Source organism: Hypanus sabinus, chromosome 1 (genome assembly GCF_030144855.1).
Source record: "Hypanus sabinus isolate sHypSab1 chromosome 1, sHypSab1.hap1, whole genome shotgun sequence".
Classification (NCBI taxonomy): Eukaryota; Metazoa; Chordata; class Chondrichthyes; order Myliobatiformes; family Dasyatidae; genus Hypanus; species Hypanus sabinus.
The window spans coordinates 104529624-104547596 of NC_082706.1; the positions used below are offsets into that span (position 1 = coordinate 104529624).

The 17973-nt window shown below is 44.6% G+C and overlaps 1 protein-coding gene across 1 annotated transcript in view; it reads left to right on the forward strand.

Annotated features, from left to right (window-relative positions):
* Positions 1-17973, forward strand: part of rspo2 (R-spondin 2) — an 88374-nt gene that overhangs the window by 55309 nt on the left and 15092 nt on the right. The window contains exon 4 of the mRNA XM_059994468.1: positions 165-353. Coding sequence (XP_059850451.1) covers positions 165-353 — 189 coding nt within the window. The remainder of the gene's footprint in view (positions 1-164; positions 354-17973) is intronic.

The following is a 17973-nucleotide window of genomic DNA, read 5'->3' on the forward strand; positions in this document are numbered from 1 at the left end:
CAGGGGTCTTGCAGAAGGTTTAGTTGCTTCGCATTTACACCTGGAATGCCTCTGCGGGTGGGTGGGGGGCATCTTCAGCAGTGTGTGTCCAGCTAAGGTTCATCCAGTTCTTACACTCGCTCACACCTGGTCTTCAGCCTAAAGTGCATGTTTCTTCTCTTCAGAGGGTTGTCAGGTCGGACCGTGGAGCAGCTGGGAAACTTGTATAAAGAATGGCAAAACATGCGGCTACAAGTGGGGGCTGGAAACCAGGAGACGGCAGATCGTGAAGAAGCCAGCGAGGGACACGATTCCCTGTCCAACCATCGCAGAATCCAGGAGATGTAAAATGGAAAAGCGGCACTGTCCAGGAGGTAAGGGAGTTGTTGAATCGTCTTTCATCTGAACTGTTGACTGTTGCTTTATTCCAGTATGGTATCTGCCCTCCAGAAATTCTGACTTTATTTCAGATTTGCTGCTCTGCAGGTTTTTGATGTTCACTCTCTCAGTACTCCCCACTATTGTGTTGCTCTTTCAATTTTGTATGGGGGCTGGGAGCCGACCTTGATATTCAGTGGATACAGGAGATGTATCTGAGTGCAGACCATGTTCAGCTGAGAGCACTTTCCCCGGGCTGCCACAGCACCCTGCACTGTAGTTGAGTCCTGGTGGAGCTCCACCTTTCTCCAAGGACAAGCAACTCACTGACCGTCCACTCCCGAGCTGTGTCTGGTGGACGGTCCTGTGTGTGGACCGTCCACGCCCGAGCTGTGTCTGGTGGACGGTGCTGAATGTAGACTATGCAGCGGTGGTGGTTTGCAGTTTTTATTTCACCGCCTCCTTTTCCACTTCCTGCCTTCTGCTCTCTCCACTCTCTGGTTGTTGTTTCTCCTCTTTTCTTTCCTTCTTTCTCTCACCTTCACTCCATCCATTCTCCTTTCTCCTCCTTCCTCTCCCTATTTCTCTTTCCTCTCACTCTCTATTTCTCCCTGACCCCTTCCTGTTCCTTCTCTCCTCCTTTCTCTCTCTTTCCCACTTCCTCCTGTCTTTAACACTCCCGTCTCTTTCTGCTCAGTTGTTGGTGTGTATCGCCAGTTGTTACTCATTCTCTGCAAGCATATGTGAAAGCCAGAAGCAATGATCCAGTAGTTTTGTAAATCCCAACACAGTGGTGCTGTCAGTCTTGGTATCTCTGCCCTGGCTGATGGCCAGCACTTTGAGTTAACTGCTCAGTTTTGGGCATCGGTAAAGTTTTGGTTTTTCTACAGGAAATCTGTAACATCAAACCTGGGCATGGCTGTAAGATCATCAAGTGTATTATCTGGGGAGATTTTAGTTTTCCTGAGAGCAGGCATACTTGACCAGGGAGAATAGAATTGAAATCTGGTGACAATACAAGGCTGAAGTGATGAAACATCAGATTGGCCTTGGTATTGTTGAACAGTGGGATCTGTTCCCAATCTGGACTCCGGAAACCACTAGGTCTTGGCACCTTAACCATCCCTGATTGACCGTGGTGGGAGGTGGTGAAATTTGGGTGGAGTGTTGAACCAGTAGAATGAGTTGTTAAACCTGGCATCTCTCTGACTTTGTTCCCATTTGCCCCATGTCCTTGTTCCTCTTTAATTCCCTATTTGTTTTCCAGTATCATATCCAGCGTTATAGCTGGTGAGCAGTGAGAGTATTGTGCTTGGTCACTGTACACACACACGCGCACACACACACTGTGTGTTCCTCTCCAATTTCACTGGGTTAACCTTCCCACTACTACATTTCAGATTATTTTTGCTGGAATTCGCAGTTGATCCCCTTGTATCGACCTTGGCCCTTCTCCTACTCACAACCCCAGGGCAGCACAGGGGACCTGGAGAGTGAGTTTTGGGCCCAGGGATTGGCTGAATTTTGTGTCAGTGGCCCATGGTACCACACCACCTTGATTGTGTGGCCATTAGTTCCCCATGGCAAGCTCACAGACACAGTTTGGCGTGTCTGTACCTGCGTTGAACCATGGTCAGTCTGCTGTATACACCAGGCAGTGAGCTCCCAGGGTAATGATTGACCATGGGCCACCCCCTGATGTACAATAACCATGGGACACCCAGCCCAGTGACAGTACAGGCACTACACCTTATAACCATCAGACAGCTCCCTACACTCTCTCCCAACTGCCTGTCACAGAGTGATTGTACAGGGTATCCATGGGAGCATTATAGTGCCTGCAGGGATTGTTTCATAGTGAGCCGTTTACAATGTATTGCATTGTCTATGGCAACAGGATTTTGAATTAAAAGAGTCTTAAATTGATATAAAACAGTTTTAAACATTACTGCACACTTTAAATTAACAAGCAATTAGAGATGTGCGAGTGTTTGAGCTATGTTTAAAAGAGATGCTATTACGAAAGGTGCCTGATTGCCTGCTCAAGTCAGAGATGCTGCCTGACCTGCTGAGTATTTCCAGCATTTTGTGTGTGTTGCTCGAGATTTAGAGAAACCGCAGGATTTCTTTGACTGTCGTCTGACAGCCACCACGCTGCCATTACTTGAGCCCGAGGATGCCTCCTGCAGTACCCTTCCCCGCCATCACCCCCCCCCCCCCCCCCACCCCAACAGGCTTGTACTGAGCCCTTAGATAGTTTAGACACTTGGTGGCTCGCAGGTCCAAACTATCTGAGCCGTTTGCTTTCCCACTGACCTCCTCTGCGAGCTCGGCGTGGGAGGTGCCCCGCTCTCGTGGTTGAGTGCGGCTTAGGAACTTCGCACGGGAGCGGAGATCCGCAGCTACCGGCCGTTTGCCATCCTCGGTGCTGGCCCGAAGCATTTCCCACTAACCTCCCTTCAAGCGGCTGGACGAACATAAGACCCGTTAATTCAATTACGAACTGTACCAAGTGCAGCATTTATGGATGTGGGGAATTAAGGTGAGAGGAAGTAGTGTGGCAAAAGAACCGGCCAGCTCTCAGTAAGTTTCAAATTACACAACTCTGGCCCCTAGGAGGTGTGAAACGTCTGGAAAGGAAACTAGTTTGTGCTTTCTAGTCTTTGGTGCTGGATGGAAAATTAATTCTCTTTTTGAAAACTCGAGAGCAGCAGTCCAAGTTTTATTGCTCAACGTTAAATGGTTCCCCTGTATTTATGAGCTGTGGCTGAATTAAGATGTCAGTGGGAAAGGTTTTTGTTTTGAGATTTTATCTGCCAAGGAACGCTGTGGAGATGATTCTGGAATGTTTGGTGGACGATCGTGCTCAGTATTGTGTAATCTAAAGAGAGAGGGAGAGAGAGATGCAGTTTAGTTTTTATCTGTCATAAGTACACCAAAATGTTTGCGCCAAATCAAAGCAGCAAAGTTTGGGTGGGGGGTGGGGGTCGGCCTACAAGTGTCGCCATGCTCCCGGCGCCTACCCGTGCTCACAATTTACTAACCAACCGTGCATCCACCCACACGATCAGTTCTTCAAAGGGAAGATGTACAGGCAGCCTCGGGATTCAAACCGCGACCAGTGATTGCTGGCACTATAAAGCACTGGTGCCCAGTCGCCCCAAATGTAGTGACCAAATTCACTGGATCGTTTACTTTGGGAGGAGGATTTCGACTCAATGTGACCTGACTGTAGCAGATTGCCACTGCCATCCGCTTGATGTGACAGCATCAGGAACTATGTTGTAACTCAAAGTTCACCACGCCAGGCACATTACTAATAAAACCTCTCCTGACTTTTTATGTAGTGTTTAATGCATTCAGAAGGCTGTGTCCATTCAATAAAATTAGGACTAAGGATCCAAGTTCTCTGTACAATCACCTTAACCTGCACCCTCTCTCCTTATTAGTACTAACTCTTACATGTTGACTGTACTAATCCAAAAATATTCTGTCGCCATGTTGGGGGGGTGATCATCGGAGAGCAAGTCATGGTTGTGAGGGAGCTGTGAGGGATGGGCTGAGAAGTTCACACCTCCTCAGGGAGGGATTGGGTGCTGCTAAAAGAGGTAGCAGGTATCTGGAATGGGCTGTCAACTGATAGAGAAAACAGACTTGCCCTGCTTCGTATGTGTAAACCCCCCCCCCTCTGATAGATTGCTGAGGGAAGGAGGGAAATTGCTCTCAAAGTTCAAGGTAAATTTATTATCAAAGTAAGTAGAAGTCACCCTGAGATATATTTTCTTGCGGGCATCCACAGTAGAACAACAGATACGATAGGATCAATGAAAATCTACACCCAAAGATTGACAGATAACCAATGTGGAAAAGAAGACAAACTGTGCAAAAAAAAATTACAAGCAATCGTCATAATAGATAAGTCTGACTGTAAACCAACTATAGATTCAGAGCAGGAAAACTGTAAATGTTTAACCCTCAGCGGTGGGGCAAAAAGTATGCACAGAAATAGCAGTTACTTGGAGAGGTGTGAAACAATTAGAGAGAGCCTGCATGGAATTGTTGAAGGTTAACTGTGTCCAAGTCACCTGCTGGAGTAAGTTACAGAGAGGGTGGTGAAGCTACCTGGTTAGTGTGCTACATATAGACTCCCAGAAGGCATTTAAAAAGGTGCCTCATTACTGGCTTGCCATCAAGATCAGAAACCAGGGAGTAAAAGGTGATGGAGCAGCACAGAGGAGCAGGTAGAAAATTAGCCCAGTACATGGACTGGTAGCGTGAGGCATTTTCAGACTGTAGGGGAGTGGACAGAGGAATGCCTCAGGGATCGCTGCTTTTCTTAATAAATATTAACACTTTCACCTTGGGCATCCAGGGCACGATTCCCAAATCTGTAGGTGATTCTACCTGGCTGCGTAGTGTACTGTGAGGAGTACAAAAATAGACCAGGTTGGCGGGAAGGGGGAGAGGTGACGTGTTATGGTTTGGTAAGAAGGACGTGGAGAGTCTTGAACAAAATCCCCACAAGATAAAGAGCTTTTAAGTTAAAACTGAGGTTCACAGTAACTTCTTCTGGGTGAGGGCTGTGAATCTCGAGAATTGTCTGCCCTGGCAGATGGGAAGTTGGATCATTACAAGTGTGTAAAGTGGACGTGGATATGTGTCTCATAGGGGGGGACAGAGAAGTATCACAGAAGACAAATTGAGGCCAGCGTGATCATATTGAATGGTGGGAAAGCTTGAGCAGCCACTTGTGTCCCTGTTAGGCACAGGGAACTGAAGGGTGTGTCTGAAAGAGAGAATGGCAGGGCAGGTTGGAAAAGCAGTTCAAAGTAATTTATTATCAAAGTATGTATCGTATACATAACCTTCAGATTTGTCTCCTTCCAGGCAGCCACAAAACATAGAAACCTGAGAGCACCCATAAAAAAAACATCCAACACCCAACGTGCAAAAATAAAGAACAAATTGTGCAAACAATAAAAAGTAAGCAAATAATATTCAGAATTAAAGTTCATGAAACTGGGTTTGCAGCCACGAAGCCAGTCATCACTGCAGCTGGTCCAGGAGTTTGTTAGCTGCAGGCCACAGCCTCAGTTCAATGCAGAGATGAGTGAACCTCACCGAGCAGCAAGCTGACCACCAGTCCATCCTTCGCCTCCAGCCCCAACACCCGGATGTTCCTGATCCGGCCTGACGCTTAAGTCGACCAAACATGGATGGGCAGATTCAGTCTGCGTTTGAGGGAGCCACATAAATATCTGGAAGGAAAGCATTTGAAGGCTTCTGGGGAGAGGGTAGGTGTTCTTACTTAGAGGGTCAATGAGCTGAATGGCTGGAATGGATTGATAGAAGATTCCATAGCCTGGAAAGCAAGCAGACATTTCTGTAGCTGCAGATGTGGTACCAGGGTGGTACGAAATGGACGGAGAAGGGAACAATCAGAATCTTCGGAAGCTGGGGAAGAGTTTAAGCAGGACACTGAAGGTGCTAATTTCATATTATCTTTGGGCTCCCTACCATAGGAAAACAAAACTATGAGTACGGTGCAGGCGAATGTGGGGCTGGGGAGGTAGTGGAGGAGAGAGTGCTTTGGATTCCTAGGGACTGGGTCTGGACCAATGTCCTCACAGGAAGGTTTACTAGAGCTACGGAGTGGTGTAACGCAACTGGGCACTGGGTGGTGGTATTGGAAAGGAGAGGGAGAGAGAGAGAGAGAGAAGCAGAACTAAAGAAGAAATGGATAGTTTTCAGAGAGGACTGGACTGACGGTCAGTATGGCATGGTCTAAGATGGGTTAACAGTGCATTCCTGTAACCACAGGAAGTTCGGAAACACCGGACTGAAAAAGGCAGGAATGTGTTCTAAATACCTCAAATGGATGACCTGATCATTGCCCATTTGTTCGTGGAAGCTTGCTGCACCATTTTGGAGTGAATAGACAGGTGGTTTGGACCATCCCAAGATGCTGAAGGGCATTGTACTCTCTGCTTCTGAATTCAGTTAATTTGCTTTCTAGCTAACCTGTTGCACCTGCAAACCACTACTCTGCCATTCATGCACAAGCACTCCAAAGTCCTTCTTGCATAATGGCACAGTGCCGTCTTTCACCATTTAAACAATAATCTTTTCCAAAATGAATGGCTTGCTTTTACTAAGATTGCATTCCATCTGCCGGACCCTTGCCCACGACTTAACCAAACCATATCTGCCTGTAGACTCTCTGCAAACTGCACAGTTTGCTTTTCCACTAAATTTAATGTCATCAGCAAACTTACAAATGTTAAACATGTCCCTCTTTTCCAAATCATTAATGTCTGCCGTTAACAGTTGCAGACCCAGCACTGAACCCTGTGGTACTCTGCTCACCACTGATATCCAACTAGATAAGTACCCATTTATCCAAACTCTCTGCCTTCTATTGGCTAACCAGTCCTCTTTCCGTGCCAATACATTGTCCCAAATTCATATATCTTTATCTCATGGCACCTTATTAAATGCCTTCTAGTAATTCAAATTTACAGCATGCACCTTTTCCTCTCTATCCACTGCACATTATATACTTAAAGAACTCCAGAAGTTTGTCAGACAGGATCTGCTCCCCTGAATCTGTGCTGTGTCTGCCTGATGGAATCAATTATATCCAAATCTTTAGCAATATCTTCCTTAATGATAGCTTTGAATATTTTCCTGACTATAGACCAACCAATAGTTACCTGCCTTCTGCATAAATCCATTTTTGAATAATGACGTAATATTTGCTGTTTTCTAGTCTATCAGGCCATGCCCAGAGTCCAGAGAATTTTGGAAATTTATTACAAACACTTCTATTTCTTTCAGTAACCTGGGACACACTCCATCAGAACCGGGGGCTTATCTATCTTTAGGCCCATTAGTTTACTCAGGACTACCTCTTAAGTGATAGCAGTTGTATCAAGGTCCTCATGTGCTGTTGTATCCATAACATCTCTCTGAGGCACGTTAGACATGTACTCCCTTATGAAGCTGACACAAAATAGTTGTTCAAAGCTTTGACTATTTCTGCATCACCCAATATTAATTCCTCTTTCTCATTATGCATCCACTTTCGCTAAACTTTTCAGCTTTATGTAATTATAGAAAGTTTCACTGTTTTTATATTCTGTGCTAGTTTACTGTCATAATCTATCTTCCCTTTATTGCTTGTTTACGATAAAGATGGAATTGAGTTCCCACCTGTTCTTAGTGACTTTGTACGCATGAGTGCTGACGAAGAGTCTTGGCCCAAAATGTCGACTGTTTGCTCTTTTCCATAAGATGTTGCCTGGCCTGCTGGGTTCCTCCAGCATTTTGTGTGTGTTGCTTGGATTTCCAGCTTATGAAGATTTTCTCTTGTTTGTATGCATGAGTTTCTAGTTTGATGCTTGCCTTTATTTCTTTGGTTTTTTGAAGGGTGGCTCTCCTGATCCATAATGATTTTGCTTTTAACTGGAATATACGTTAGTTGAGCAATATGAAAAATCTCTGAAAGTTTTCAACTGCTCCGCCATATAACCTCATCCCTCGTCTGTTTGTAGTCTTCCTTGTTCAGGTATAATGCACTGATTTTAGATCAGTCCTCCACTTGAATGAGAAATTCATTCACATTCTTCCCGAAATACATCATTAATATTCATATCTGCACTCTATGAAGTCCCCCTCAAGTCTGCCTCAACCAACTAGATTCACCCAATTTATATGCAAGTCAACATCCCCATGACAACTGCCATTCCATTCTTCCATGCATCGGATATTTCTTGGTGTATTGCCTGTGTCTCTGTAATGTTGTTATTAGGTGGCCTATATTCAACTCCAATCTGGATTTCCCTCCAGATTGATTCAACATTCTGCACCTTAGGTCTTATATCATCTCTCACTGATGTCCCTGATCTCATCAAGAATTAAAAGCATGGCCCCACTTCCCTTGCATTCTTGCCCATCATTCCCTGCTACCTGATACCCTGGATATTTACTTCCTAGTCATCTCCATCCTGCAACCACTTTTCTGTAAAGGCCACTAAATCAAAGTTCCAAGTAAACTTATTATCAAAGTACATGTATATCACTACATAGAACCCTGAGCCTTGCTTCCTTGTGTTAGTAAATTCAAGAACATAATACAGCCAATGAAAGACCTCACTCAACAAGGCGAACAAACAACCAGTGTGCAAAAGACAACAAAATATGCAAATATAAAAGAGAAATAATAATACTAAATAAGTAATAACATGAACATGAGATGAAGATCCTTGCACGTGAGTCCATAGGTTGTGGGAACAGTTCAGTGATGGGGTGAGTGAAGTTGAATGAAGTTGTCCCCATTGGATCAAGAGCCTGATAGTTGAGGGGTAATAACTGTTCCTGAACCTGGTGGTGTGAGTACTGAGGCTCCTGTACCTTCTTCCTGATGGCAGCAGTGAGAAGAGAGCACGACCTGGGCGGTGGGGGTCCCTATAATGGATTCTGCTTTCCTGCGACAGTGCCAGTGCTCAGTGTAGATGTGCTCAATGGTGGGGAGGGTTTTACCTGTGATAGACTGGGCTGTGTCCACTACTTTATGTATGATTTTCCGTTTAAGGGTATTGGTGTTTCCTTACCAGGCTGAACTGCAACCTGTCAGTATAATCTCCACCACACATCTATAGAAGTTTATCAAAGTATTAGAAATCATGCTGAATCTTCACAAACTCCTAAGGAAGTAGAGATGCTGACGTACTTCTTCATAATTGCAATTATGTGCTTGGACCAGAATAGGTCCTCTGAAATGAAAACACAGAGCAATTTAAAGTTGCTGACCCTCTCCACCTTTAATCACCCAATGAGGACTGGTTCCTGGATCTCTGATTTCCTCCTCCTGTAGTCAATAATCAGCTCCTTGATCTTGCCGACACTGCGTGAGAGATGGCTGTTGCAGCACCACTCAACTAGATTTTCATTCTCTCTATGTGCTGATTCACCACCACCTTTGATTTGGCCAACGACATTCAGCAAACTTTACCCCTTTGTACTGGCTTGTGCCTCAAGTTCTCTGAACATTTGAGAATTAAATTTCCAGCTGGAAGAGATTTCCAGCTCTGCATCTTTGGGGCCAGGTAACAGGTAAATATCTGGAGAGGGTTGCTGTTTGTGCAGGTTACTTGGTTAACCCCAGGACAGTGAATGTGTTAGAGGGGATATTGTAAAGTTCAGGATGCGTGAGATGACGAAGCAATGTTGTGTATTAGCAAACTATGGGAGTATTTATCCTGATGGAAAGTCCTCTGTTTATTTGGTCAGACTTGTCTCCTAGTGGTTCTTGCCCTAGATTTGTAATCGTTCACCTCTACTGATATAGTGACACCGATTGATTTCCTTTATCAACAGCATGAACAACAGTTACACAGAGGGGAGAGCTCAGCTGGTGCACCAGCTTCCCGATCATGTGTGCTGTCTTGCAGGAGTTAAGCTTGTAATGTACCCCAGGATATAAAAGCAATTGGAGAGTTCACTGCTTGTCCCCGCCTGCCTCTGAACTGCTGTGGTGAGTCTTTCATATGCTCAGAAGTGCAGATCAAGTAGACATATAGCCTAATGAAAGCCGCACTGGGTAAAACACAAGCCTTTTACATTGCTAACCCACTGTTAAACCCTACCCTCAATTACCAGATTCCTACAGCTTTCTTCTTGGGCAGGAGGTCTACCTTCTACTTTGCTTGTGGATGCGTATAATTTAGCTCGTCTTTCAGAAGTTCTGATTCTTTGCAGCTGTTAGCCCACGCAGCTGTGGTCTGATCCAGCTGCCACACCAACTCTGGGAGTGGGAGAACGGAGTAAGCTGCTGGGCTCAGTCTCAGTGTCCTCACCCTCTTAGAGTTGTATAGCACAGGATCAGGCCCTTCAGCCCAGCTTGTTCGTACTGACCTACTCCCATTTGTGTTTTCCCATTTACGTGCCTGCATTTGGTCCATATCCTTCCAATCCTCTGCTATCCATGTGCATGCTTTGTAAATGTTGTAATTGTACCCACATCTGCCACTTCCTCTGGCAGCTCCTTCCACACATTTTGTGTGGAAAAAGTTGTCCATCAGGTTCCCTTAAATTTTATCCTCTCACCCGAAAGCTATGCCAGCTAGCTTTATACTCCCCCACCCCAGGGAAAAAGACTGACTTTTATCCATGACCCTCATGATTTTATAAACCTCTATAAGGTCGCCTCTCAGCTCCCTTCATTTCCTGGAACACACTCCCAGCCTATCAGCCTCTCTTTACAACTAAAGCCCTCCGCTCCTTGTGAAGCTTTTCTGCATCCTTTCCAACTTAAACACACCTTTTCTAAAGCTAGGTGACCAGAATTGCACATGATACTTCAACTGCGATCTCACCAGCATCTTGTACAGTTGTAACATGACATCCCAACTCTTGTACTCCGTGCTTTCGCCAACGAAGGCAGGTGTGTCAGATCCACCCTGTCTACCTTCAAGTCATTACTTTCAAGGAACTATGTACTGTACCCCAGCTCTGTTCTCCGATGTTCTCCAGGGCCTTGCCTTTTGCTGTACAAGTCTTGCAGTGTTAAAATAGTAAATGCAAGACTTCACGCTTGTCTGGGTTTAATTCCATTCCATTCTCTGGTTCACTTTCTCATTTGATCTATTTCCTGATGTAACCTTAGAAACCTTCTTCACCGTTGAGTATACCCTTAATTTTAGTGTCATCTGGAATCTTACTAACCCTCCCAATTCATCTAAATGTTCTCATCGGAATTGTTAACACAGATGCTGAACAATAGAAGACCTACCACCAGTCCCTGTGACACACCACTGATTACAGGGCTCTCATTTGAAAAGTACCTCTCCACTGCCACTCTGACTCCCACCACCAAGCTAAGTTTTGCCTCCCGTTGGCTCGCTCGTGCTGGATCCCATGTAGAATCGTCTTCTGGACTAGCCTACAGGGGGGACCTTGTCAGATTCCTGGACAAGAGTCTAGCAGTCCACATTACTTCAATTGTTTCACAGTCTATATTCCAAGCTCAGAGATCATCTCTGTCAAGCCTCTCAAATACTGAGGTCCAAAGAAGATTGTTGTTCCTAGTTTAATTATTAATGGGGTTTAGCCGAGAGGGTCACATGACCACTTCTGCGGTGGGCCAGTGGGCTGTGATCTCTGTGATGCTTCGTTGGTAGTTTCATCTGTTTTTAGCTGCTGGGCAGTTTTGTGGCATTGAATTGGAGCCAGTCTGAGCTGGCAGTGAGTGACATGGATGTCTACAGGGGGATGAGGAGCTGGATCCCAGTCACGGGCTCTGCTGTCTTGGTGTGCTGAATCAAACTGTCAAGCTACTGAACTGCAGTGAGGAAACATTGTTAAAAGCCAAGATCTTCAGTAGATGTGGCCTGTGCGTCTCAAAGTGTAACACCCTGAAGTTAGCGAGACCTGGCACAGTGCAGAATGTGGCAGGGAAACCAGATGATGGCGGAGTGTCAAGAGGAAATATTTGAGGTCTCGGTCCTTTCCCATTAGAGAGCAGAAGTTGTGTGGACCAAACTTAAACCAACATTGACTTTTTCTTTTGTACCGAGGGAGGGTGGTGGTGGTGGTGAGGAGTGGTTATTCCCCCTGCAACAAACTGGCTGCGGTTCTCCTATCTTTCTTGCAGGGAATTGAGCTTTCCATGAGTTTGGTGGATCTGTTCAGAACACAATACTGGCATGGTGGATGGGCTGAGTTCATTCAACACTGATAGATAACACAGCTGCGGAATGTTTGCATTAAAACATAAAACTAGGCAGTCATCCCTCCAACAGCTAACAGACAATATCTGATAACATCTTGCACTGCTTACCCCATGATATCTATAACATGGGAGTTACTGAGGTACTACTACGTGTTCAAGTGAGTAAGTACTATACTGTCTCTCTCTCTCTCTCTGTCTCTCTGTCTGTCTCTGTCACTCTAACTCCTGGAACATTTCACGCTTCAAAGTCTTTGAATCTGAATAGGGCCCAGTCCAGATTTACAGTATGAGACCACCCCTGGCAGCAGGGGCTTGTTGCCAGTGTGTAAGATCTTTTAGCCCAATCTGGTGCAGGCAAACACCATCACCCGTAGGCTTCCCTCAAGTTGGCAAACTGTCCTGACTTAAATAGATCACGGGTCCTTCTTCATCACTGGGTCTACAACCCGGAACTCCCTCCCTAACACCATTGTGGGAACACCTTCACCAGAGAGACTTCAATATTTCAATAAGGTGGCTCACCCCAACCTTCTCAACAATGGCATGGGTGGACAATAAATGTTAGTTCTGCTGGCAATACTTAGGTCCCATGAAGATACCTAAGACAGGTATCTGCTAGTTATGGACCAGCTTATTAGAAGGCATGCAGTAAAGACATTGTGACAGAAGGTTAGCCAAGGGCTCTTGACCATATGTTACCAATTTCCCTGGACTGTTTGATAAATATAAGCAAAAAACTTCAGAGCTAAAATCGTCAGGAATACCAGTGTAGACTTTGCTGTGGTTAGTGCAAGGATATTAGTCCTCCTCTCATTTCTGATTAAGGATCTGCTAATCAACATCTGTTTTGAAGTACATCAAAGACAAATTTGATGTTTTGATTGGCTTCTAAACCATTTTGTGTTTTTTGTAATGCATCGCCTACTGGCAAGGATGTGTAAACATGTAGCAGTGTGGTGGCAGGGTTGGCTGTTTAACAGCTCTGCGAGAGTGAGCTGAGAGGCTGTAAATGGGGGAGAAGCAGCCACTTCATTCAGTCATTACGATTGTAAAGATATATGGCATAATAGGACATTTGGTCCAACTTATCTATTCTTACCAAGTTTCCAAACGGAGTTCGTCCCATTTGCCTGCATTAGACCTGTAGCCCTCTAGACCCAGGGGTGGCCAACCTTTTACATTCCATGCATCAGTTTTTTCATGCACGAGTTCAGTTGCGCCATACAACTCTTGTACCCCCATTCAAATCTTGTAAAAATATGTTAATATAGAACTTGTGCATGAAAAAATCGACGCATGGAATGTAAAAGGTTGGCCACCCCTGCCTAGACCTTTCTTATCCACGTACCTGTCCAAATGTCTTTTAAATGATATAATTGTACCCACTTCTGCCACTTCTCCTGGCAGCTCGTTCAATAAACCCACTACTCCCTTTGTGGAAAAGATGCAACTCAAATTTATTTTAAATCTTTCCCCTCCCACTTTAAACTTTTGCCCTCTAGTTTTAGACTCCCCTATCCTGAGAGAAAAATTGGCCATTCAGCTTATTTACATCTCTCATGATCTCATAAACCTCAATAAAGTCACCCCTGATAATAGCCTTGTAAATTTTTTTGTACCCTTTCCAGTTTAATCACAGTCGCAACTTTGTTATCTGAAGTTTGACAAACTGAAGCACAGCAGAGCACTTCAACAAAAATTCTATAAGGGATGCAGTAATTACTTCTTGCGTCTTATCAGCTCTTTGCCATAAGTGAGTTTTGGAACTAGTTACATTGTACCAAAGTTTGTCCAAGTAAACGGAAAGCACACATAATTCTCAAATGCCCGGCCTTCGGTATTTTTATACTTTATATAAATCATTGGATGGGCATTAGCTGCTTTTCTGTGGCTAATTTTGGCACCAAATTAAGGGAAGGTTCTTTAAAACTTAGAGAGAGGTTAAGGGATATTTTGAGGAGCATTCCAGAGGTAGGGCTTTAGAAAATCTGGGGGTCTGGGATTGTTCCCCTTGACATTTAATGGAGGATGGGTGAACCACCAGGTATGAAGTGAGAGAAATTAACAAGTGGAGCAGGAGAAGGTAATGTTATTAGTTCGTTATAAAGGGCCTGATTAAGCCTATAGCCCTGATGAAGATACAGTGAAAAGCTTTTGCATGCCATTCATGCAGAAAGTACCATACATAATTACACTGAGATGCTTAAAATAAAACAGCACAGAATATAGTGTTGCATACACAGAGAAAGTACAGAGCAGTGAGACAAATTAAGTGAGGTTGATTGGGAGCTCGAAGTTCAAGGTTCATCTTTTAGTGAGTGAGACGGCAAAACAAGAGTCTATGAACAGTGGTTTAGAAGCTGTCCTTGAAGCTGGAAGTACATGCTTTTGTGTTTTCTGCCTGAATGGAGAAGGATGGCTGATTGTCCTGCTGAGTTCCTCCAGCATCTTGTGTGTGTGGCTGATGTCCTTGATTGTTTGCTCTACAAGTTGTGATCTGGGCCATGCTGCCGTGGAATAGAGGCTATGGGAGCTTTTTAAACAAAGGTAATGGGTAAGAAAAAGAGGCGGGAGTTGGGATGGGAATAAAGGCTGATCAAGGAAGTTAGCTTACATGATAGGACAAATAGCTCCCTTCACACCTTTCACATCTTTTAGTGCTTCAAAATACCACCATAGGAATCTTCTATCTTTTATTGTAATCAACTGAGTCTTTTTGTTCTGCCTTAGATCTGGTATATTTCCTGTTTCTAGAATAACTGTAAGTCCCAGTAATCATTGGTACAGTGTTCAATGCCCACCAGCTGGAACAGAAGTTCACAAACATCACCCAGAAAGAACAGGCTGTGGGCTTAATCAGGCCCTTTCACTCACTGCTGGCTTATACTTCACTTTACATTTCTGTGTCTTCATTGTCCAGGGAAGTACAATGGGCTCTTCCTTAATTATGACCCAGTCCACAGCCGTGGTCATGATAGTTGGCTCAGATATTCACCCCTATAATCTAACATACCACAAATTCCCATTTGGTCCAACACTGACCCCCAAACATATTTGTTTTTTTATTTCAATGTGCCCCAAAACCTGTGGGCTGTCAAATCCTCCTCTCACCTCTCTCTCTCTCATTCTCTCTCTCTCTCTCTCTCTCTCTCACTCACTCGTTCTCTCTCACTTGCTCACTCACTGCCTATGTCATTATTTCATTATCTCTCAGTCTATCCATTTCTTTTCTCTGGTTTTCTCCTTCTGCCTACTCCACTTTTTCATTCTTTCTTTAACTTATTCCTTGTCACTAACTTTCTATTTCTCTTTTTGTCTCTTTCCCTGTCACACTCTCTCTGCCTCTTTTCTATTTTTCTCTCTATCTCTGTATCTGTTCTCTCTATCTTATTTCCACTTCTCTTTCTGTCTCCATGTCAATCTCTTCCATCTTCTCTTTCTTTCTCTCTATCTCCCTATGCCTCTTCTTATATCAATCTGTTTCTTTACACCTCCCTTCGAAGTCTGTCTCATTGCTTCTCTCTCTCCCCGCTCCTCCCTCTCCTCTTCCCATCTCCTCCTCTCCCTCTCTTTCTCGTCACTTCCTCCCATTCTCTCTCTCAGCTAAAGGTTTTTCTTGTAACCTATATGCAGTTATTAAAAATGTGAATTATCTCCGTCTTGCATGAATTGTGAATTTGCAAAGCCCACTGCTGCATTTGTACCAAAACTTCCCTCACTTCAACAAACAACCTGCTGAAAGAACTTATTGGGCCGAGCAGCATCTCTTGGAGAAAAGGAATTGTCGATGCTTTGGGTTGGAACCTGATGCAGGGTATCGACATAATTTCAACAAGCTGACAATTCCTTGTTTGCTCCAGATTCCAGCATTGGGGGGCTAGTGGACAATGAGGAAGGCTATCAAAGCTTGCAGCAAGATCTGGACCAGCTGGACAATGGCTGAAAAATAGCGAATAGAATTTAATGCAGACAAATGAGCTGTTGCACTTTGGGAGGACAAACCAGGATAGTAGGACTAAGTTACTGAGAAGTGCAGTAGAACAGAGGAAACACAGACCTATACTCCCTTGAAAGTGGCATCACAGGTACACAAGGACATAAAGAGAGCACTTGGCACATTGGCCTTCATAAATCAAAGTACTGAATACAGGAGTTGAGATGTTGAAGCTGTATGAGACATTGGTGAGGCCTAAATTGGAGTATTGTGTGCAGTCTTGGCCACCTACCTACAGGAAACATATAAGATTGAAGAAGTACAGAGAAATTTTACAAGGATATTGCCAGGTCTTGAAGACCCGAGTTATAGGAAGAGGTTGAATAGATTAGGATTGCAGAAGAATGTGGGGAAATTTAATAGAAGATTGAGGCATATAGATAGGGTAAATGCGGGCAGACGTTTTCTACTGAGGTTGGGTGAGACTAGAACTAGAGGTCATAGTTAAGGGTGAAAGATGAAATATTTCAGGGAACCTGAGGTCTTCACTCAGAGGGTGAATGGATGCTGGTTCAATTTCAAAATTTAGGAGAAATTTGGGACAGCTACGTAGATGATAGGGGTATAGGGGATTATGGTCCGTTATGGGACTAGGCAGAATAACAGCTCAGCATGGATTGGATGGGCAGAAGGGCCTGTTTCTCTGCTGCAGTGCTCCGTGACTCTGAGGCTTTATATTTTTTGTTTGCCCATTATGTTTTCCTAACTCCATCCTCCATGCAGTATGAAAACATGTGGAAATGGAGTGCGCTGTCAAGTAAACAAACAGCAGAGACTGTGACCACTAATTAACAGAGCAAAACTGTTTTTGAAATGTGATAATTGCTGAGCAAGGCCAGAGATGGAATGATTTCAACAGTTCAGCTTATTGCACTTTCTGAACTTCTCTCACAGACTTCCAAAAATGTTAAACGTTCTTCATATATGTTGCTTTATCTTTCAATCAGCTTCTTCACGCTCCCTCTTTCCTTCACTCTCCCTCTTTCTCCCCTGCTCATCTGACGACCTAAATTCAACTTCTCTGCTTTAATTGCCTTCTCAGCCCATTGGACAGACTTGTTAAGGGGCCTTTCACCGGATCTGGCAAAGTGCAGCATAACTGGTCTTTGAGGGGCCTGGGGGTTCCCACCCAACCCCGAGCAAACACACCAACAGCAATATCCTGGCTCGCCTACCAATCTAGACCTGGCCTACCCTGGCTTTTAACAACAGGATTTCACACTTGCAATGGACAAAGTCGCGTATTATTTCTTCAGACTGTGACAGGCCAAGAGGGATATTTCTACCCCTACCCTGTGACGGAGCCATGTATGAGATCTTTGGTGGACTATCCAGACCAATATCCAATCTGTGGGAGGAGCAGTGCGGGAGGGGCAATACTGAGGGAGTGTCACACTGCGGCAGGGCAGTACTGAGAGAGTGTCACATGTTGGGGAAAGTCGTTGTGGGGTGGGCAGTGAAGGAATCCACGCTGTTGTGGGGCTGAACAGTTGAGAAGTGTAATCATTTGAATGGGTCCTCTGGCTGGAGGAATAATGGAATTTTACTTGTGTGTCCGTGTGGGCGTTGCATGGGTGTGAAGGAGGGACGGGACTTGTCTTGCTGCTGCTGTTCTCCCATTGCTAGTGTTGCTCTGTGAACTTGGCTGGCGTGCATGTGTTGGTGTCTGAATATGTAGTGACACTTGTGCGCTGCCTCTGCGCACCTTTGGGTTGCATTGGTTGTTAATGGCAAGCCAGAGCCAGGGTCAAATGCAGACAGAGCGAAGAGTTCAATTGTATCATAGAGGCAAAATTCAAAAGAGCAAAGGGTGCAGGACTGACGGTGCTGTATTTGAATGTGTGTAGCATAAGGTGGAAGAACTTGTGGCACAATTACTGATTGGTCGATA